Source organism: Ananas comosus, linkage group 13 (genome assembly GCF_001540865.1).
Source record: "Ananas comosus cultivar F153 linkage group 13, ASM154086v1, whole genome shotgun sequence".
Taxonomy (NCBI): Eukaryota; Viridiplantae; Streptophyta; class Magnoliopsida; order Poales; family Bromeliaceae; genus Ananas; species Ananas comosus.
The window spans coordinates 3137775-3161418 of NC_033633.1; the positions used below are offsets into that span (position 1 = coordinate 3137775).

A 23644-nucleotide genomic window follows, 5' to 3' on the forward strand; every position below is an offset into this window, starting at 1 on the left:
ATTAACTAGGATTCGAATTTTGGACCTGGGATATCAACCACTATGCCCTTTGCCACTTGCTCTAGGGACGGCCGATAGTTAAATATGATTTATACTACCAGTAGTATTTAGAAACTAAATTTATTATTTTTTTCGACATTATTTGACCAGCAATCAAAGTGTTTGAATATTAACAATTTTAATAGTCAATGTGATGTATTTGTAAGTTTAATAGTATAGAACAATCTAAATTCAGTGCAATTTTAATGGAAATTTTTTTTTGCTATTAAAACAAGATTAGTATTTTTAATATGAAATTTAAATCTTTTATCATTATTTTCTATGAGACTTTTATTTTCAACCATTCATATCGAAATCATTCATTTTATAGGTAAATGATGTTAAAAAATAATAAAAACTAGTTTCATAGAGTTGATCGCCAATTCGGATATCTGATTATCGAAACTAATTTGGTAGTAGGGAAGTTTTCATATTATTAATAGTACATATACTAGCCAAATTCATATATTTTATTATATTTATCGAAATTTGGGCCAGGTCGGGCAGGACCGGACATTACGAGCCTGGTCCGAGCCTGGTCCGGACATTTCAAGGCTAGGCTCGAACGTCAAGCATTGGGCTCACATGGACTGGGTGAACAGTCCGGCCCGTGATCACGTTTAAATAGGTCTCGAGTTTAAGTCATGCATTAACCGCACAAAAGTGTCCTACATCTATAACTGTAGACGCTACTGCAGAGTAGATTAAAAAGTGAAAAAGAAAGAAAGAACAAGATGATTCCAAATTTCGATTATTTACATCCAAGCACAAATTATATCATTGGATAAAAAAGATAAGATGAATGCAGAGCTGATAGATTTGTTGTTGTTGTTGTGCACGAACATACGAATGAATCATTAGATGCGTACAATTCTTTCTCTAAATCAAAGAACTAAAGTGAAACCATTGTTGAAGTTCAAAATTTGCGACATTGAACTTAGAAAATTGGGGACTAGTTTTGTGATTCAACCATTATCTAGAATTTCTTTCCTTTAAATGGATGAGAGTAGTCGCGTATTCGTCATGGCTACTTAACATTTCATAATTTTAATTTTATAATTCAATCTTTCAATTTATTTGATTTGAGTCAGAATACTTTGACTTCAAAAATTAGTCTAATTATTTTAATAAATTTATAGTTACGAAAACTACATGAAGTATAGTAACTAAATCTATAAAAATAAATAATGCTTTCAAATTTTGAAGTCAAAGTATCGTTGACTGACTTAGATAAATTTTATAGATATTTTATCTATACCTGATACCAAATCTTCTATTATCAAAAATAGTGATTGAGAAATATTAAAACTTCTCCACATAAGCATACTTTATAGACCATCATAGGAATATAATAATTCCAAGAAATGAAATTGGAGTATTTCGCGTTTATTCCAAATAATATATACTATCCAAACATGGTAAGAATGGCTTTAAGGGTCTGTTTGGTTTACCGTATTTTTCAGATTGTCGCAAATATGGATTAAAAATTGAGAATTCTTGCGTATTTTTATGTTTAGTTTATCACAAAAATTTGATGTGATTTTCGTGGCATCTTTTAAACCCACAAAATATAAGAATTTCAAAACCTGCCCCCTTCTCTTTGTATTTTTTATTTTTTATAAAAATTTAATTTCAATGGACTAAACTATTCTTTTCAAAATTTGAAACTTATCATCCTATTTATTACAAAATAATGTACACTACAAATTCATATTAATAAGAGTATTATAATAAACAAATTCATGTTAATAAGAGTATTATAATTCCCATATTGAACTAAACATAAAAATTGTATCATCCCACGTATTCTAAAACACAAATAAAAAAAAAAATTCTATAACGCAGAATATAATTCTACAATAATAATTCCAGAATTTATTTTTTTTAAGAAATTTTGGGTACTATAAATCTATTGGTTGTTTAATATTGGGCTAAAAGAGGTCCAACTTTCTTCTCCATAACAATAGGCTCGGGAGATTAATAAGTTGAGTTAGATGAACTTAATAAGTTGAATGAAGCTGTGGTCCACAAGAGACCTGACGGCAAGAGGTCTAACAATAGACCTACTGTTCAGATAGATTGAATCAGATCGAAGTCCGTTAGCACTGTGGTTGAGTTCTTACGTGCGATGAGTGTGCTCTTCCTATCAGCATCTGCTTCTGGGATAGTTGGTTAGCACTAAGCGCAAATACAACCAAATTATCCGTAAATTCAAAATTTTGTTTATATCATTTTTTTTTTACTTTTTTTTAATAAAATTCTTAAACCAAGAGTAAATAGCCCAAAAGAGAAAAGTAACTAATTAAAGAGGAGACAAAGGTTTTAAGTTGCCATGGTGTAACTGATTCATTACAACGTGCCCCCATAATAACATGAAATATATATAAACACTGCAAACATACACAGCTGTAACTCTATTCTTATTACACACTAACACCTAGGCAACATTATTATTATAATAATAATAATAAGCATCAACATTACCAAATCTTAAATTTGCTAATAAGTTTTATGAGTGAAGCATGTAAACAATTTTGCAAATTATTTACATAGTCATGCTTCATTAATGGGTGTTATATTGCTTATTGAAAGCAAATCCAAATAGCTGTTAATTAATACAAAATATGAATTCATAAAGTATTCAAGCAACCGAATTAAAAGTGCTTCAAAAATATATTTAACACAACAATTTACATGTATAATGAATATCAAAGACACGTGGAATTAATAAGTGAGGTAAGAGGCGAAAATTTATCACATTGGAGGTTGAAAGTGGAGCTCAAACTCGTGATCATATAGAATTAAAGGATTTAGAATTGACTTTGATACTGTGTTATCCAAAAGATCCATATAGTAAAAAACAGATCCAAACCAACTGTCCCTAGAGCAAGTGACAAAGAGCTTGGTGGTTGGTACCCGAGGTTTCAAGTTCGAATCCTAGTTGATTCATATTTTCAGCTAAGTTTATTTCTAAATGAAATAAACAAAGCAGATAACGTGCTACCTATATCTCAAAAAAAAAAAAAGAAAAAGTAAAAAACAGATCCAAAATATATACTTAATAATTAGAGCATGTGATTTACCAATTTGAGTATTTCTAAATAAGGTGTTTTAGTGTATGTGTTGTTTCAATGCCTCATGAGGAGCCCACTCTAGCCAACTATAATTAGTGTCACCAAAAGATGGGAACACGAATTTGGATTATTTAAGGGAAAGAACAAAAATAAAAAAAAAAAAAGAAAAAAAAAAGGGTAGTGTATGAATTGTTGTATGCATGTTCCAAACCTATAACACAAAAAGTGCATAGTACAAAGAATACTATAGAAAGCAACTTATAGGAACATAAGATATTTAAAGTGAAAACCACTGAAACTCACTGCATATAAAATGATTCCATCATACCATAAGAAGTTCAAATGTTGATGTTCCACTATAATCCATGTAACCCTTATCTATGTACAATGCATTAACCAAACAAAATTATTGTTATATATGTACTTGATTTTTATGGTACTTTGCATAGTGAAAAGCTTTTTTGAACTATGGAATGGTATTAAAGTCAATTCTAAACTCTTCCTAGTCCATTCCAAAAGTTTTTAAATTTGATTCTTACCTCCGCTGTTTTGTGACATATATTTTGTTAGTTATTATGTTGTCATATTGGTTATTTCTCTAATCAGCGTATATGGTATAATTCAACTAATATCTGTCATGCACGTGAGTAGGGATATTTACGGCTAATCGTTGTTTTCTATGTTCCCTCTCCAATCAATCAATCAATACACGTGGCATAATTAATATGATATCTATCATGCACGTGAATGGAGATGTTTAAGACTAATCGCTGCTCAATTTTTTTGCTAACACCAATATCGACATTACTAATTGTTTCTTAAGTCAATAGTCATAGTTCAAATGTTGATATTTGACTTTTGTCTCCGTCATTTTATGACATATATTTTTGTCAATTATTCTATTGTCAATTTGGTTATCTTTCTAATCAATGCATATGGCATAATTTATCTAATATCTGTCACGCACATTAGTAGTTGTATTTAAGGCTAATTGTTGTTTTTTGTGTTACCTCTCTAATCACTCAATCAGTACACGTGGCATGAGTCATCCGATATCTATTATGCACATGAGTGGAGAAGTTTAAGACTAATCGCCAATCAATCTTTTGGCTAACTCCAATAACGACATAACTAATTGGTTCTAAGTCAATAGTGACAGTTAACAATGGCTCTGATAAGGTTTTCCACAATAGAATCATCATCATGAAGAAGCTGATTGATTTAGGATTATGCAGTGCCAATATCTTATTCAGCAAATATGTCTTCCATTAAGGTGTTGACATGGCTGATAGTTTTTGTGCTTTCATATGTTATGAAATTATCATTAGGAGTACTAAAGCTAGGGAGAGTACATTAACACAAGATAATTACAACAACATGAGGAGAGAACTCATTTCATTCATTCATTCACAAAAAATGTCTTTTTGCCATTCCATTACACTAAAAGATATAAATTACAAGATAACCAAGCCTCAATCATCTATCCAAGCAACAAGACAGTTAGAGAAGTATAAAGGCACGAAAACTCGCAAGCAAAATAGAACGCGCGCGCACACACACAAACAAAAAAAGAAGTAATTCTTACAAGAAAAAAGAAAAGAAAAAGGTAAAAGCCCTCTACCAGAATCTACACAAAAAGTTTCAAGGTAATTGCGTGGCAAAACAGTCACCTTCCCTACAAGCCTCCTAGTCATACACCTGTGAAATCAATGAACACACATGCACTGTAGAGAGAATTTTTTTTTTTTTGTTTTTTTTGCTTGAACCATGAATCACTCAGAATCACTCGAGCTCGAGCTCGAACTCGACCTGGATTTCCTAGACTTGTGTTTCTTGCCTGTCTTCTTCGAGTTTGAACCAACTACAGCTGTTATGGCTGCAACTTCATCATTTCTTTCATCTTCTTTTTCCAAATGTCGGCCAGCTTCTGAAATAACTGCTGCTTCAGATGCCTGCTCGATCTCTTCAGCTGGTTGGACTTCAGGAACGTCAGTCTCTACATGCTTTTCATTTTCTTCAAACTTTCCAGACCCATTTTTCGCTTCTGCTTCACCAGAGAGCTGCTTAAAAGCTTCATGTAAGCCGTCAACAGATTTTGCTTCAACGACCTGCAAATCCGAATTAATCTCATTTTTCTCCAAATTTAGTCTACCTGCTGTAACATCTGGCGACCCAACTTCTGAAATGTTAGTTTTATCAAGACCCTTGCTTAAATGTTCAAAAGCTGATTCCAATTCTTCGATCGATTTCGGCTTAAGAACAGGCAACTCCGAATCAGTCTCTCTTGTCTCCGGATTAACATCAATCAGCTCCAAGTTCGTTCTACCTTGTATAACTTCCGAAACACCGACTTCCAAAATTTTAGTTTCATCACGACCTGTACTTAGATGTTCGAAAGCTGAACCTACATCTTCAATTGATCTGGCTTCAAAAACTAGCATCTCCAAATCAGTCTCCCTTACCTCTGGACCACTTTTGCGAAGCCCAAATTCAGTCGGCTCGACTTCGACCTTTGCTGTGGGGTCTAACACAGAAGATACTTGCACTCCTCCATAGATTTGCTTAACTAGCGAGTTGAGCTCCTCGCCAGGCCAAGCTTCAAAAACACGCAGCTCCTCGTTCGAGTCGTCTAGATACTTTGAAGAACTGCCTTCGAGCCTGCTTGGAACTAAATCAATCAAATCTCCTGATTCAATTAAATCAATACCAGAGCCGATCACATTCTCATATTTCAGCACTGTTGAACCATTATGAACAGGAACAAGAGGAGGAACAAACAGCGAACCTCCTTCATCTGTCTCGCTAATCAGTTTGGTTTCATCACCATGATTACCAGATCCCACTACATAATTCATATCAATGAAGGATAATTCTTGTTCAATATGAGATGCATGGATATTTTCGCCCCCTATGACCTGAAACCCAGTTAAACCAGCAAGCGAATCATAAAATAACTTGCTATTTTGGTCCTTTTCAGATTTAAAATCTTCTACCTTCTCCTCGGGTATCGGATGCAAGTCCATACTACTGATAAGAGACATCTCAAAATGAGCTGCATATGGCGGAACGCTTGAGATCAAATCGTCCGACGAAAGTAAGTTATCCACATTAGACGTTTGATCACCAAGACCATCAACTTTCTTTTGATGGATATCGCCGATATCGATTAAAGTAGTTGAACTCGAATTGCTCTCCATTAAATCTGAACTCAATTGATGGATAATATAATTTTCAGAACCTACATGAATCGTTGATAAACCAACCTCAGAAACATTAGATTCGCCAATCTCCCTTGATTTTGATTCGATTCCATCGATTAAAGGTATACTTGATGAAGCTGCCCAACTCTTTCCATCGTCAGAAGCCATTTCTCCTACCAGGTTGGTATTAATTGACGGAAAGTCTCCAACTTCAGAAAATTCCTTCTCTAAATTCATTTCCATGTTTGATTCCAATGAAGAACTAGCATTTAGGCTACTTTTACCTGCAAAGGAAAAAGAATATTCAAATTTACGAAAAAACTTATATGCATAAGCAAATATAAAACACTGCTAGCAAGTAAAATTTTTTACTTTCTCACCTGCATCGAACAGCACTTCATTAAGCGCTGATACATTAGACAGAGATTTCTCAGTTGCTGGTGGACTAGAATCGTAGACGACCTCCGTGAGCTGATTGTCGCCAATTTTGTCTTCCCAGCTAATAAGATCAGAAGCCGCACGACCTAACAGCATGGAGTTCCGTGCCACTTCCAGATTATCTATCCGGTCATGAAATTCCATGGAACCTTTAGTGGTTGCTTCTGACAAAGAAGTGGAGATCAAATCCTCATGTTTCTCTTCGCTCTCTCCAAATCCACCAGCATCTGAAATTGTTGAACTTAGATTTATTGCTTCACCATGATTTTCCTCCAAAGATCCAATGAATTGAACATTTTGCTGAGTTTCCTCGACATTCATGTGATTATTCAAGTGAATTTCATGGTCATTGGTCACAATAAATTCTTCATTCGTCTCTCGCTCAACAACTGCTGCTTCAACTTCATCCAAGGGTAAATTCTCATTTTCGTCCTCAGGATGAAATTCCTGCTCAACAAAGTCCTTATTATAATCCAAATCAGTAACTGAAGAAACGGTATCTGATTCTGGAACTGAACTCAACTTCGAATCACTCTTATCGCTGTATTGCCTGTTAAAAGTGGCAGACGTTCTTTCCTCCGATTCAATATTCTCTGCAACAAAATATGGTCGCAACATCGAAGCACGCCTCTCTTGGCGAAGCTCCCCACCAGACACATTGAAGCTCTCATGCCGTCTGAAAAGCATTTCCCTCTGTGGAACCGACACAAAAGTCTCCCTAGGGCTCCAAGTCTCTCTTAGGGCATTGTCACTTCCATTTGGCTGATCATAAGGAAGATCAAACGGATTACCCCTAGGAAGTAAAACGGAAGGAGCCGAACCGGGAATTGGGGGTAAATCCATTGTTTCCTCCGAATCATAGGGAAGATCGAAAGGATTACCTCGGGGTGCGGAAATGGGTGCAAGCCGAAAGCGCGATAACTCCATAGAATCGTTGCCATTGAGGTCTATTAAGTTCCTCTCAAGATCAAACCGAAAATTCTTTCTTGCTCTCCTCTTTGCAATTAAGCTTTCCAACCTTCGATTCCTTTCAAGCTCGGACGAACCAAGATCCATTAGATTCTTCTGATCATCTGCCGTCCACGAGACTACAGCTTCATTTTCATCTTCTTTCTTCCCCTCCACTTCCTTATTTTCTTCGGCCCCATTATTTTCAGCTCCTTCTTCCACACTTTCATCATCATCAACATCATCATCATCATCATCACCGTCGTCATCGTCGTCATCGTCGTCATGGTAATCATCAGATTCATGGTCTGAAGCAGAAGCTGAAATATGTTTGATATTTGGAGGAGCAGATTCAGAATCTAAAAGTGGGTGGAGCTCATCAAGCATAGGAATAATGTCGGCCATAGACGCGTCAGGAGAGGAGCTCTCAGCCCGATCAGACTCAGAATCAGAAACATCATCATGATCGCTGATGCGCTGCCAAGGAGAACCCAAAGAGAAACCAAATTCGTTATTCGCTTCGGGCTTATCAATCCCCATTCCAAGGTCTTCAACTTCCTTTCCGTTGGTAGTAGGAGAATCATGAACAGCTTCACCAACTTCATCTTGCTTCTCGACAGGATCCTCGATCTTCTCAGCCTTTTCCAGACCATGAACATCTCTTTCTTTATTGATTAGGTTCTCAACATTAATCATTTCGACATCATTCTTAACGGAATGTATCGCAGCCAAACAAGAATCATCTTTCTCGTCTCTCTCATCGTCTCTTTTCACAAGAGGAACATGCTCCTCTCCATCACTATAAACACAATCAGTTTCCTCACTAAACGCACTCTCTTCTAACGGCGATTCCTCATTCATCAATCCATTTCGTACATGGGACTGAGAAGTAACACTCTCATCTTGGTGCACACGAAGATCATTGCTAGAAGGCCCAGCTTTCAAAGATGAAACTTCCCGAGTATTGGTTTTCTCTTCTTCAATTTCAGGAATATTTGGTTCTCCAAAGCTCAGAAGGGTTCCAAGAAGAAGAGTAGTGCAGATAAGGACAGGAGAGGAGGAAATGAGGAAAGCGAATAGAGAAGGAAATAAGTTGTATAGTACAAGCAAGAAAAGACCCAAACTGGAAAGAACGGGATGAGCGCGAACAGATCTGTAAATAGTTCTGATGGAAATAATCATAACTCTTCTTGTATGGAACCCAAAATCCTTCGCCACAATAGCCATAGTATAATCCTCTATGGTTTACTATTCAAGTCGTGAAATCTGCAAGTAGAAAAGAGCAAGATAATATCAGCTCGTCACCATTCAGAAGAATATGGAATGAAAATGCAGGTAAAAGCAAAGCAAACTCTAGTTCTAGGCTTCCGCAAACAAAAAACAGACTAGAAGAAAACAAATATTCAAATCTTGAATTATTCAAATTCATAATGTAGTTCTTTGCAAAGCGTGAATTCTCATGAGATATAATGAAATGAAAACAGATCAGACCTGAAACAAAGATTTTAAGTACCCATTGGCACAGGCCGTGCCCACTGTCTCGTACTATGCCAATAAGATATCGGCACAATACAACTCCCGTGCCGATAGCAAGGCTCAAAATTCTCTTTTCTTTTGAAATTAGAAAGTAATTATCTCAATAAAATGCAAAAATTTAATAAAAATATATAATAAGCAATTAGAATATATTGGTGCCGAAAAAAATAAATATTGCATGAGAATGTGTGCCAGCACACTAGTAATTTTTACAACCAGCACGCATCTGCACAGCACAGCACACACCACACCATACTATGCCAGCAAATGTTCGGCATGACCCTGTGCCACGGCACTTGAGTCCTTGACCTGAATTATCTACTGAAATATCCACCAAATAAGGATAAAACTCAAGGGGGAGTATGAAGTTTAAAGATTAGCTAACTCACAAATTTAAGCAAGAACTCTTCCAAGACAGTTCTGAATCAGAATCTTCTAGAAAGAGTAAATCAACTGAAATGCTTATGAATCACCATACCATGAGCATGGCACATGAATCACCAGAAACACACCATAAACAACTTAACCACCTTAATAAAGATCTAAAACAACAAGCAAGTAAGTAGGCACTAGGCATCATCTCTTCACTAATTCTCCTCCTCCTTTTCACATTGTCATAGCTAACTACATGAACTAGATCACAAAAATTCCTCAAAAATATCAAAAGAGAGCAATAAATAGCTAAAATTACAACAGAATCTCAATTTCAACAGTAATATGATGATGATCCAAGCTTAAACCCAAAATATCCAGTTCAAATAACCCATCAAAATCCAATCTTTTTAACAAAAATAAAAAATAAAAATCTCACCCAAATAATTAACAGATCGCAGAATCACAGCAACAAGAGCAACAAATTAAACACCCACCTCAAGCGAAGATCAAAATCCAATCTTCGGCACAGAAACAGGACAATTGCAGCAGATGACCAAAACCCAAACAAAAATTCTGGGTATTGAACCAAAAAAAAAAGAAAAAGTAGTGGGTTTTTTGCAGAAATGGATCTTAAAAGAGCCAAATTTCTCACTTTCCCTTGCAATTTCTTATGCTTTTTCGGTGTCGGTGAGTTGGATGTGGCCACGGCGCTTTGGACGGTGAAGCAAAAGGAGATGGTTTGGCGAAGGAAAAGGCGAAAGGAGAAGAGGAGAAATAAGAAGAGGAAAAAAAAAAAAAAGTAAAGTAAAAGAGAAAAAGGAGGTGTTCTTCTTTTCATGACCCACTAATTCCTTTCTTTGTCGAGGGGTTTTGTGCAAAATTCAGCTATAAATGTGATCAACTAATAAATTGGTTTTGCTCCATTGTGGTGGAGTGCATTTTATGGATTTTAATTGGATTTGCACAAATTTTGATGTGCATTCCACCAATGAAAATTTAGTGAGTAATGAGTACTATTTTAGGACAATATTGTTTATATTTTGGCATTCATATCATAGTTTTTGTGTTTTGTTTCAATTTGTGCGCATAGTTTAAAAGTATTATATATGTTTGTTAATTATCAATAGTTTATAAATTAGATACTTCAATAGTATTACACATTTGACTATTAGGTCTTTAATTGTATTTGTTCTTAATTTAATTAAATTTTATTAAATTTAAAACATTGATAGATCATCCAGATTCGGATCCATAAACAATGACAATCGCCCTACAAAGACTCGCTTTTGCTATGGCTTTGATGGGTTCAAAAATGCTTAGGAGACGATTGGTTAAGTGTGATTATAAATACAGTATATTTAAATATGCATACAGTTAAAAATACAAAAATAATAATTACATATATTTTATTTGATTGAATGTAGTAGAAAGTGCTGCAGCTATAAATACTTTGTATGGTTGTATACGGTTGGAAATGCCCTTGTAAGTTTCTATCATTCTTTACATGATGCGGTGAGATAACTTCCTATGTATGGATGAAAAAAAAAAAAAATTCTATTTAAAAGGTCATTAGGAAGATAAACTTATTTTTGTTTAAAATTACTTTTTCCAAATACTGCAATTAGAACTGTAGCCAATTTAGGCGTAGTTCTAACTGCTGCAAGTGAGCCTCCTCGTGTAGTTGTTGATGTAGCAGTTGAATTCAAATATATCAAAACAAACGCTGAATTTGAATTTTCATATAGTTACAATTATGTGCAACCAAATGACCCTTTCGTATATTTGCCAATATGTAAATAGCCAATATATATATCTAAAAGAAGTTTTGCTACAAGTGTTATTCCAAAATTGCCCACTTTTCTCAAATCTAATATTACTCTTCTCCAAATAATCTCATCCATTAATTTTATAGTCTGTCACTAACAGCCATAGATTTCCATGTCCTAATTTTAAAATAATTTTAAAACATTAATTTTCAACCGTTGGATCTAATCTAATGAATGGCAAATCAATGATTTTACTATAGAATCTTAAATTTAAATTTAAATTTAAATTTATTAATATATTTTATGCCATTTGGACGACATATTTTTAAAATGTATGAATTTAAGATAAAATTTGAAGCTAAAAAAAAAATAAAACTTATTAGTGGTTTTTAGATGCTGGTGATCTGTGTTGCATGACCACTTTAGCTACTATACATAAAATACTCAGTACTGCTACACAAAAGATTATTAGATCATGATAAATACAGGGATCATAACATCACTAGATGTTATCATCTTATTTATATTTTTTAGGAGAAAGTTAGTATATTATCTGTTTCGTTTATTTTGTTGAAATAAATTTAGCTAGAAATGTAAAGTAACTAGATTTTTAACTTTTGGATCTCGAATACTAACCATCAAATCCTAGGTACGAACAATTATTATTTTCTTTTTATTGCAGTGTTATTTTAATTGTTAGGTAGAATAATAAAAAGAATATGACCTTTCCCCTGTACAAAGAGATCAATTGCCATCTCCACCACCAAAGTTTTTTAAAATTTGAAGAGAAGGGAGTTAAGGAAATGTTAAATATCAATTCAACATAAGTTTTTTAAATTCTGTAATATATATAAGAGCATTTTTCAATAACAAAGTTTAGTTGAAAAAAATTCTATCAAATACTGCCAAACTAGTTAACGATTCGTGCGATGCAGCGGATATAAAATATTTTTAATAATAAAATTTTATTAATTTATATAGATTTTTATATAATTAATTACTCAAATTATTAATTAAAATAATTTTGATAAAATTAATTTGATATTTAAATTAATCTAATTAAAAATATTTTATATTGGTGTGTGTGTGTGAAATAAATTTTTACAAGAGTAACTAATTAATAATGATATACATATAAGTAAATGGCTAGTAATATGGCTGCTAAATAATTAAAATTATTAGGACACAATTGATATATATTAATAAATATTAATTAAGCAATTTTATCACAATATTTTTATAAAGAAAAATTTTGTGAGAACTAATTACTAATTAGATAATTTTATAAAATTATAAAAAAAAAAGAGAAATACAATATTTAAAGAAACATAAGTAAAGTTGGCAAAAAAAAAAAAAAGAAAGAACAAAATAAAGAGTGTAACAAAAAATGTAAGAACTATTAGTAATTAAAATTATTTTTTATTAATAATTAAAATTACTTAATAAAGTCATGTGTCGAAAAGAACTAGAGAAAAAAATTTGTAAAAATTCAACGCGCACATGAGATAAGAAATAAAAAATTATTCTGTGCACCAGGTGCATATCTATATCCTATACACTGTATTTCTAAACTCAATTATAAAAATTTAAACCTAGTAACGTTTTATACATCTATAGCATTAGCTTTGATTTTACTAAATTTATCATTAAAAAATTTATTCGGTTCATGCGATATATTAATAGACCTGGTGGTGCAGATAGTAATTTCTCATATTTGAGAAGGCGAGAGCGAAGAGGGGGATTAAAGAGAGAGATATGTAGGATAAAACTTCAGTGGGGAGCTCCCCAACGACGACTCATTATAAAGCCTCTGATTCACTGTCACGTGTTAATTTTGTCTCCATCCAATGATTCGTTGCATATTTTTTTAATGTTAAAACTCAAAAAAATAAAAATTAAATTTTAGAGGAAAAGAGTAAAACTATTGAGTAGAGATAAAAGTAACACGTATTATCAGATTGGGGCTAATTAAAAATGCATCATATAAAAGCATTAAATATAAGGGAAAACTTCAAATACCGCCCTATGGTTTCGCACTTGCTCACTTTAGTATCATGTGGTTTCAAGTGTATCAAGTTATCCCGTAGTTTCCGTTTTCTATTTTTATTATTCATTTCGAAATACATAATTTAACAAAATATTAAATCACATGGTACTAAAGTGGGAAAATACGAAATCCACAGCGGCGTGGCCACGACGGACCTGCAGCAGCAGCAGCAGCAGCAGCAGCCGCCACCGTCGTCTCCACCCTCCTTCCTACTCGTGCAGGCGCGGCAGTTCTTGGTCGCGATGCTGGTGATGGACACACGGCAGTACTTCCTGCACTGGTACATGCACCACAACAAGTTCCTCTGCCGGCACGTCCACTCGCTGCACCACCGCCTGGGCGCGCCCTACTCCTTCGGGCCGCTCTACAACCAGCCGGTCGAGGGCCTCCTCCTCGACACCCTCGGCGGGGCCCTCTCTCCTTCCTCGTCTCCGGCATGAGCCCTCGAACCTCCATCTTCTTCTCCTTCTCCTTCGCGACGATCAAGACGGTCGACGACCACTGCAGGCTTTGGATCCCTGGCAATCCGCTGCACGTCGTCTTTCAGAACAACACCGCCTACCACGACATCCATCACCAGCTTCACGGAGCCAAGTACAACTTCTCGCAGCCGTTCTTCGTCGTCTGGGATCGGATCCTCGGTACGTACATGCCGTATGCGACCGACAGATCGCGAAACGACGGTGCCTGGCTCGAGGTGAGGCCGAGATGAGAATCGAAAGAAGAGAAAGATCACAAGCATGCATGCATATATCTGAAATGTGTATATATAATATATACCCTTGCAACCCCTTGGCATGTAACTAACTGTTTTTCTTTTTGGGTGATGTTGTTGCCATGCATGTGTGGTTGCTATATAACAGTTCAGATCTAGTATATACTACAGTGAATTAATTGTAAATCATCTAATTAATATACCCTGCACCTCTTACTAGTTCAGTAGATATTTTACATAGGTAATTAATTTTGGTTGGTATTTTGTCACACTTGACATGATTTGCTTCATGATTTTTTTCAAATTAAACTGTGGTGCTTCTGTAATCGTTGCATAGATCATCTTGATCCACAGCCAATATGTTGTTTACCTTTTGATCAGATGATTGAATGATCCGGTTTTCAAGCTGGTTGAGCATGCTGGCTAAAATAACTATGATTAGAGAACTTTCCATTCAGTGTGTTTGAATTAATCAAACTGTTGGATTGGATTTACAGTGCTAAGAAAAGATGTTTACAATAAACTCCCAAGCTTTGGAGACCAAGTTTCTGTGCAGCAGATCACCACAATTTTGCTACACATGATCCTGTTTTAGATTGACATTAACATCAGGAAATAAGAGTCGAAATCATGTTTTTTTGTTTCCGAGATAAAAAGAGTTTCAAACATTGCAGTTCACATCTAACCATTTAGTTTCTGATTTTACAACTCCACAAAAGCGCTCAAGCTACATATCATCTAGTACCAAAGAAAGCAAAAATAGGAGAAGATATCAATTCACGTGCTGAAAAGCTCAGAAACTTCTTCTGATCCGGTCGATAAATTTATCATCTTCTTGTACAAGCCTTTTCTGGTGAACATAACAAAGAAAAATGACTCTTTAAAATTGGAGACACTAATTTACACGGACGTATGAAGTATGAACAACCTCCTTCAAAGTTCATAGAACAGGTGCTCCACAAAAAAGGCACCAGTGCATAAATACAAACCAGCTAGTTATTTGGTTAGTTGCTAAATCTCTGTTGAATAAGAACTACTATATATGTAGAGTTGAATCAATTATCAACATATTCCTGCGACAGGATCATTTTCACAAGTTCCTTCAGATTTGCTAATACATGTCTTGGTCCCAAGCTTTCTGCGCCGACGTAATTTAAAAGCTGCTCTAAATCCTATAAATGAATCACAAGTAAGGCCAATGATCGTATATAGAAACTATAAATGCACGATTAAGCATTAGTAAGCCATTGTGAGATACAACAAATATATATGGAATGGAATGGATAAAGGATCAGCAACAATCACGACATTACAACATGCAAAGAATCGAGCATTAAACAGGATTAACTAGGTCTCTGAATTTCAGAAAATAATAGTGAATAATGATGATGTCTCTACTTAAAAAAATGAAGTGCAGTTAGTTCTTCCATTTCTCCTCAGCATTTTTGGTTTCATTTATTTATTCTAACAAGGTTAAGAACAAAATGTAAAGCAAAAGACAGACCTTGTTCAATAAGAACATTGCGTAAGCAGCTCTCGTTGTATCCTGGCCCTCTAGAAATAAGGGAAATTCTGTAGGTCTAGAATTTGTGGACGTAGTAATTGAATTTACAGCCGATTCTGCTGACGTAGACTCAACTGAAGGTGCATGATCTTGAATATATGAACGTGAACCTCCCAATCGCAATGGGTAGCGGAGAGGAACGTCTAAGTATTTAGCAATAAGCAAGACTGCCTACAATTGAAAGCAAGGAAACAAGAAACAATGAGTCAGCACTCTTTGAGAGCAATTACTTCTGTCTGTGGCTTATTGTATAGTTATTATTTCTTATTCAATTGACAGCTGGCAATAACTACAGATATTACCTCTTAAGTATGGCGCACTTTGAAATGGGTGCCTAATTTTCATTTCATCAACAAACCTTCCATTACTTTTTATTACATTACATCTTTCTGTTTCTGATAATACGATCATAAAATTATCCCAATAATAATAAGAATAGTTAACAAGAATACAGAATTTTCTGTGAAAAAAAATACAGACATTGTTCAATCTTGATGTGTGAGGCAGTAGAATCAAATGAAAGATTAGGTACTGAAATCAACGTACTTTGGAGTTCAAAGCACCCATTTCAAATGCACTTTAGTTCGGATAGCGTCTACATGTTTTACCTTTAAATCCCATTATACTTGTTGTCACTTGAAGGCTAATACAGAGAAGAAGAAGGCAGTTAATGAACCTTAGTAAGTTATTCCACATCGAAAGGTATTTAAAACCACAAATAGTAAGAACTTACATGTGCAACATAACCCAGAACAGTTGCAGACCTCCGGACCTCCTTTTTATCAGTGAAAAAACTCATCTTTTGCATCGGGAGCGTGGTTAATTGTAAACCCGAGATTGCCAAATGTGACAATTGCATAGATCTAGACATATTAGGTGAAGAAGAATCATCATCTCCTGAAAATGATCTATTAATGTCACAATCAAAGAGTTGAAGAGAAAGGTAGAATTATCATACTAGAAGATACATGTAAATACAAGAAAAAATAACTTATAAGCAGATAGTTGTCATAAAACAACCTACCCCATTTTTGTACTATGTAAGACAAATATATCCTATTTAAGTGATAGATACATGAAGTGTCCTAGTTCGTCCACCATGGTTGATATGAAAGAGACTAGATAAAGCAAAATGGTAATGAAACGATAATGAAACTTAAACACTAAAAAAAAAAAAAAAAAAAAAAATCAGATTTCATGGATTTTTCTCTCTGATACCAGTTTAAGGCAACCTTGGACGTGTAGGATACAAGGACCTCATAGCGCATCTTTTTCAATAGTCGATAGGTGTTGATAAAGGTGGGGATGAAGAAGTAGATTTATTCATGAGACCATTACTCTCTGTATCAAAATATAAGAAGAGAAGAAAACAGCGAGAGGAACAAGGCCCAAGGCTAAAAATCTCTATTATCATCAATAAATTCATCAAAATACTTTCTTTAGGAACATACATACATACATACATACATATATACATATATATAGATATCAAGGTGAGTAGGTGACCCTACAGGATTGACCTGAAGCACTCAAACTCACTCTAACGTTCTCTACTATCAAGACAGGGGTCTTTCGACACCATTTAGCACTGTGTTGTTTATTTAGGACTTCCATTTAAATGTATACATAGGCAGTTAAAACTTTACCTAACTAACAAAAGTGAGATTCATTTCATTTAGAAGTCCAGAAAGTGATTAACATCATCAAAAATCAAGCTCGATCAATCCAAGCCTGCATACCCTCTAGCCTTTGACAACAGCCAGTCCCTTTCACTATCCAAACTGAAGATCCGAATTATCTTTCTGCTATCCCAGAGCAAAATCATGCACCTAGCTCAAGAAAAGCAAATAGATATTCCCTAACATCCCTCATGTGGGCCCCACTTTATCCATAACCAAATGAAACCACTCTCTGCACTTTAATTGCACCAAGAGCCATGAAATCCAACCGGCTTAACATTAAAAGCTACTCTTCCACTAAACCTTCTTCAAACACATCCTAATCTTAGAGATAACCTTGATTCCCCTTCTAGTCCCATCCAAATTCAAATAACCGGAAACCCTTTCTTAGATATTTCCAAATTTCGACCCTAAATGCATCAGAAATCCAACTCCTTATAAATACATAGTCATCAATATAAAACCCACCAAAAACTTAATAACCCACCATCTTATCCTGCATAACGAGTCAATGCTGTGTTGTGAAGTTCATGCAATGCTCTGGTCAGAGAGGCATGTTTTAAAAGTTTACATGAAAAATACAGCTCAGTATATGCCTATGCAGTGCGTAATCAATTTGTTGTAAACAACGGGTTGCATTTTAGTTCTATATTTTATGTGTCACTGACACAAAGAAAAACTATTAATCTAATACCATATACTGCTACCTCAGCTGGTAACATCCCATAGAAAGAAAGTGAACATACTAGTTTTGGTGCCACCAGAACTTGAATCAAGAGTCTCAACTGGTGCTTTATCTTTCAAGGTCTTCACAGGATAGAGGCTAGCAACTTGCGCTACCATATACCTTTCCCTCATCCGTAACATCTTTTGTAGATTTTTCAGATGGCCAAGACCCTTCTCTCCAGATAACAACTTATTAGCTTCCTACAACAAGAGAGGAGAAATATTAGAATTTTAGTTTCGAATTGACAGCGTACTAGTGAATTAGAACTAAGCATTTGAGATGAGCATATAATAAAATCTTAAATTTGCAGCAGTTCAATTTGACGCTTCTTCTAGCTTGAATAAGCTGTTGGGGAATTTTAGGAACGGCTATTTGAGGTCTTTTAAACAACTCTACTAAAAAAACACTTATGAAAAATATCCAGTTGGGTCAGACATGGCCATAAACATTTAAGCAAAACACTAGATTCACAGGCACAAAAATGCTATAGTAGTAAAGCAATCTTTTGAAGCAGTATATTTCAGTATGTGTGCATGTGTTTGACTACATAGCAACGTTTAAAGTGCCGCCCCGTACCATACCACGTCCCGTTCGCCGTGCCACACGAGACAAAGTGGCACGGCGTAGTGTGCCGCGGCACAGTGCCGGCATGGCACTGTGCTTTTTTTTTTTTTTTTTTTTTGCTTTTTTGCTTTTTTTTGCTTTTTGTTTTGTTCTTTGGGGTATTTGAAGCATTTTGGTACCCCACACCCCCCCCCAAAGACATGCAAATCGAAAATTTACTTATTAGGTAAGTCAAAAAAATTATAATTTAATTTTTTTGTTTATCAATATACGGACAAAAGATTTGTTCGAGCCCTCCACTTCCACCACAGACATCTATTTTTTCTTCACAAATTATTTTATCAAAATTTGTCGCACCGCGAAATTTTTGGCGAATTAAGAGAACAAAATCGAACTCAATAAACAAATTTTGAGACATATCAAACATAAAATTTTATTTTTGTGCTAGAAGATTAAAAATATTGATAAAATTAAAAGCTAAATTAAATCAATTGATACTTAAATTTATTTAATTTATTTGTCATATAATTTATTGCTTATTTTTTTTGATAGATCTACTAATTTTTTGAAAAAATTAATTAAAAAATAATTTTTTCAAATAATTTTTTTTTTTTTTGTATTTTATGAAAGAAAGACTGTAATATGGTTAAAAGAAAAAAAAGAAAAAAAGATGTCTTTGCATTTTAAAAATTCTAACCTGTAAAATTTCTATTCTGCATCAGGTATAGTTGTATTTTACATATAAAAAAACTTATAAGCATGTTATTTGATGAGTATAATAAGCTATTCATAGCAAATATTCATAACTTTCAAAATAATATTATAAGAGCTTATTGGAACCAAAAAAACTGAAATAAATCCGTGCCAAAGCGTGCCAGTAGGAGATCATGTGTATCTATTGGCACGCAAGCATGTCATGTATCGGCACGAAAGCGTGCCGGTGTCATACCGTGCCAGGCAGACAGCGACACGCCTCCGTGCCACGGCACTTTAAACCTTGCTACATAGATATTTTTAGATAACAGACATGTTAACACAACTCTATCACATCAGTTGGGTGTTCTATACAAATCCTTTTCTCTGTCAACCTTTATTTTTTGGACAACATCTGTCACCACCCAATACTCCTTTTGTTCTACCGGCCATCAAGTTTTCGTAATATCTTTAGCCAAATTTGCTTAGTCTTTCAGTTTTTCTGCTTTCAACATGGTACCTTCCACTTGACGGAGTTACTTCTTACTCAAGCTTGATCATAATAAATGCCCAAACCATCATAAACAACTTTCAATAGTCCTCATTTGATTTTACTTGAGAGTTAACCATATAAACAATTGTTTCCTTTTCTATTCCTATACATTTCTTCTAGTAATACCTCCCTCTGTCCCAGCAATCCAATCTCAACCATTTCTACAATTTAAAACTCACAACTATAAACAAGATAGTCCTATAACAATCTTAGAAACTGTCCTAATAATTATGAGGCATAAATACAATCAAACAACTAACCAAGAGTGAGGCATGCAACTGATAGCCACCAACTTACTTACCTTTTGGGTAACAATTTCTTCTTATTAAACTTATTTTAATAGAAATTAAATCCCCACACTGAACAATACATTTCTTCCCCTGGTTGCTGATAAAGGACTACACTAATTAATGGACCTAAAGCACATTAAAATAAAATTTGAGAGAGTAACAGTAGATCCAACCAGAGGAGATAATGCATCCTCATTCTCGTTCTTTTTTAAATTCACTTGGATTACAATATATGAAGACAATTAGTTTCCTTTTAGTAGATTGTCAATGAACAAGTAATTGTAGACGACACTGTCTGACATGTTTTGACATCCATATGTCGGAACAGAAGGATTGTTACACACTGCCTATTTTAGTTCACTGCTTGCAGATTTGCTAAATAGAAAGCACACCAGAGCTGCATATGATTTTTTTTGTTGTCACGGAGAACGGCAAGTTATTTTCATTATCAAAACGGCAGGTGCATTGTAATATCTTATATCTTCTCCTATGTTTCGCTTTATCCTACAACTTTCTCCTAGAGTTACCAACATATTACCCGAGTTCCAAGCGCTACCAAAACTACCCAAAACAAAGCCTCGCAAATAGATTTCCAGCTCCACGTCCAAGTGCTATTATAACTATTCAAAACAAAATTACTTCTTTTCATGGAAATTGTCTTGTTAAAGGTATGTTGGAAGAATTTCCTATTTCCAATGCAACAATTAGAAGTAGATTCTTGAATCGAAAAGGAAGCCATCCATGATTGTCCATGCTGCATCTTATCTACCAGTAAGCCGAAAAGCATTTCCAACGTCCGTCAATCTAACGCATGGCATTAATCAAACACATTATAACTAACAAATTAAAATTATATGTCACAAAGTATTCATTAAAAAACCCAACTGCAGCAAGAAACAAGAATTTAATTGGTCTTATGAAACAATTAAAAACATATATTTCTTTCCGAAAGTTAAGTCGGATGTACCTGAAGTTGTTGGTGAGCTGCGGAGAGAGTCTTGCCAGCTACCAACAACATTTTGATCTTAGGAAGAAGTTTCTCCCTCTGGCCCTCAACATTCTCCTTTTCTTTCTTCACATGCATCAGCATATTCTGCATGGCAACTTTTCTAGCTTCCAGCTTTTGCCTCATTTCCTCCAGCTCATTAGTCTGGTGTAGTGATTTTCTCCTTACCTATTCATCATGTTACCATATAGGTGATTGGAAAAACATAAACTCCAAAAATTGCAAGAACATCTGAACATTCAAATATATCCTGTTTGTTCCAAAAGATTGAATATAGAAACAAAACAGAATTCTGATTTAAGAAACGAGTGATTGCCCTTCTCAAGCCCTTACTTCCCACCTGGAGAGTGAAAAGCTAATGCGTTCCCCTTTTTAATCATGGTTTATGGTCCGTTAGTGACGAGCAACCCCTAGATGGAGAAGGCATCCTTGTAGGTCGTGGCAGTTTTTTAGAGTGAATTTCCCTATCAAGTAGTCCTGCCAATTAATTTAATCTGAGAAGCAGATGAACAATCATCTCTTATCAGAAGAAACTGAAAAATTTCTTCATAATCCTACAATATCAAATCGTACCCTTTCTCTCACAGGTTTATTTCCATACTACTATACATACTTGTACTTGGTGTTAACCTGCCGAAGCCTGGCTAAATAACTTGACCTAAAATGTCCGAAAGATTGTCTTTCATAATAAATGATAAAAACAGGAACTCCCTTTTTCGTCAATTGCAGTTCCAAAATGCTTCCATATCGGGCTCGAAACTTTGAATACTATTAAACACTAAAAGACATAAATATTGATGTCCGCTACCTAGAGTATTGATCTTCAAGTCAAAAAGCCACTCCTAACAATCACTGATTCCAGAGGCACTCCCTTTGCAAGGGAGAAGAAGCTCAAATATTCACCCTTCAGCAATATATTACACCAATAAGAATACCAAACTATTGCATTCGTAATATTAAACCAAAAAAATGACGGATGATAGAATATCCAAATTTAGTTATTCTTTCTTAGCAAAAATCTAAGACTCCAACCGCAGTAGAAAGAACTTACTCCATTATAGAATGGAACTATAAATAACCTTTTAATTATTAAAATATAACTTGTAACTCAAGATTCATCTTCACAGCGCCAAAAAAATTTTCTATTCTGAAACAAAAATGTCTGATCTCACCAATCGCAGATCCATTTTCTCCACAGAGCAGAGAAAGCAACATTTTCCCATTATGAACTTGAAACTAAGAAACTTAAAAAAGTGAGATTCAGCATTCCAAACCCTAATTTCACAACATAATACAAAAAATTAATCTTTTTCGTCAACTTAACAACATAAAACAAAACCCTTTTACGATCCTGATCGCTCCCGCCATCACAATTAGCCAAACATCTTCATCCCAGACACAAATTACGCAAACTCCTGATCATCAATTGGAACCCTAGAATCTGAGATTGGACAAACCCTAATCCTCGTACCTCGATGATCGATTCGAGCCTCCGCGCGAGGGTTTCCTTCCGCTCCTTCGCCTTCCCGAGCGCCGCGACAAGGCTCCAGAGGCGCGCGAGCTCCTGCTGCAGGTCCTCCCACTCCACCACCTTCGGAGCCTCGGCGCCCTCGACGTCCTCCGCGGCCACGATCGCCCATCCCGACGCCTCTTCCTCCTCCTCCCCCGCCATGGATCCGGGCGCCGCGAGATCTAGTGCGTCCGATCGATCCGGGTCCATCGCGGGGGATCATCTCGGCCTTCGAGGGGCGGGGCTAGGGTTTCCGAAGGGGTTCATGGGTGGTTCCTCGCATAGAGAGAGAGAGATGGGGGGTGAGTAACGTGCGGGTATCGGTGAGAAGAGCCTCGATAACTGCGTCGGAGTGGTCGCGGAGTATTCGGAAGGAGAGGGGATCGAGTGGACCGGGTCTTATGAACCGAGCCAATCAATCAATCAATCAATTATTTAATTGGAGGAAATAGCTACTAATGTAGGGATTTTTGTATTTTTAGTCCAATAATAAGTTTGTTATTTAGTAGGGCTAGCAAGCGTGCGATCCGGCTCGCATACGATTCAGCTCGATATTCCGCTCGCTCGAGCTCGACTTAAAATTAAATGAGCCGAGTTTGAACAAAATAAAAGACTCGAAATTTATTTCAAGCCGAGCTTGAGTATTACTCGGCTCGTTCGAATTAGACTCGAAAAGCNATATATATATATATATATATATATATATATATATATATATATATATATATATATATATAGAGCTAGGCTCTTATGCTTTCGAAAATACGGAAGCATCCGTATTTATAAGTTGTTTTTAATAATGGGGCATCCGATTCGGCGATCGGTTCCGTTAGACATGATCTACTCTATTAGAACTACCTAGAAACCAAATTTCATAATTTTTTGACTTCATTTGTGTAGTAAACGAGTAGCCTCAAAAT

The 23644-nt window shown here is 35.3% G+C and overlaps 2 protein-coding genes and 1 pseudogene across 2 annotated transcripts; 1 reads left to right on the forward strand and 2 right to left on the reverse strand.

Moving 5' to 3' along the window:
* On the reverse strand, positions 4492–10400 carry LOC109719315. Its single transcript, XM_020245903.1, has 3 exons — positions 10105–10400; positions 6694–8965; positions 4492–6597 (listed from the first exon to the last, which is right to left on the reverse strand). The coding sequence occupies exons 2-3, from the start codon at positions 8924–8926 to the stop codon at positions 4886–4888; spliced, it is 3945 nt and encodes a 1314-aa protein (XP_020101492.1). The 5' UTR covers positions 8927–8965; positions 10105–10400; the 3' UTR covers positions 4492–4885.
* On the forward strand, positions 13516–14757 carry LOC109719695 (annotated as a pseudogene).
* Positions 14789–23088, reverse strand: LOC109719497 (UV radiation resistance-associated gene protein). Its single transcript, XM_020246224.1, has 6 exons — positions 22686–23088; positions 21176–21382; positions 18128–18308; positions 16436–16599; positions 15643–15873; positions 14789–15310 (listed from the first exon to the last, which is right to left on the reverse strand). Exons 1-6 carry the CDS (start codon positions 22932–22934, stop codon positions 15194–15196), a joined length of 1149 nt encoding a protein of 382 aa, XP_020101813.1. The 5' UTR covers positions 22935–23088; the 3' UTR covers positions 14789–15193.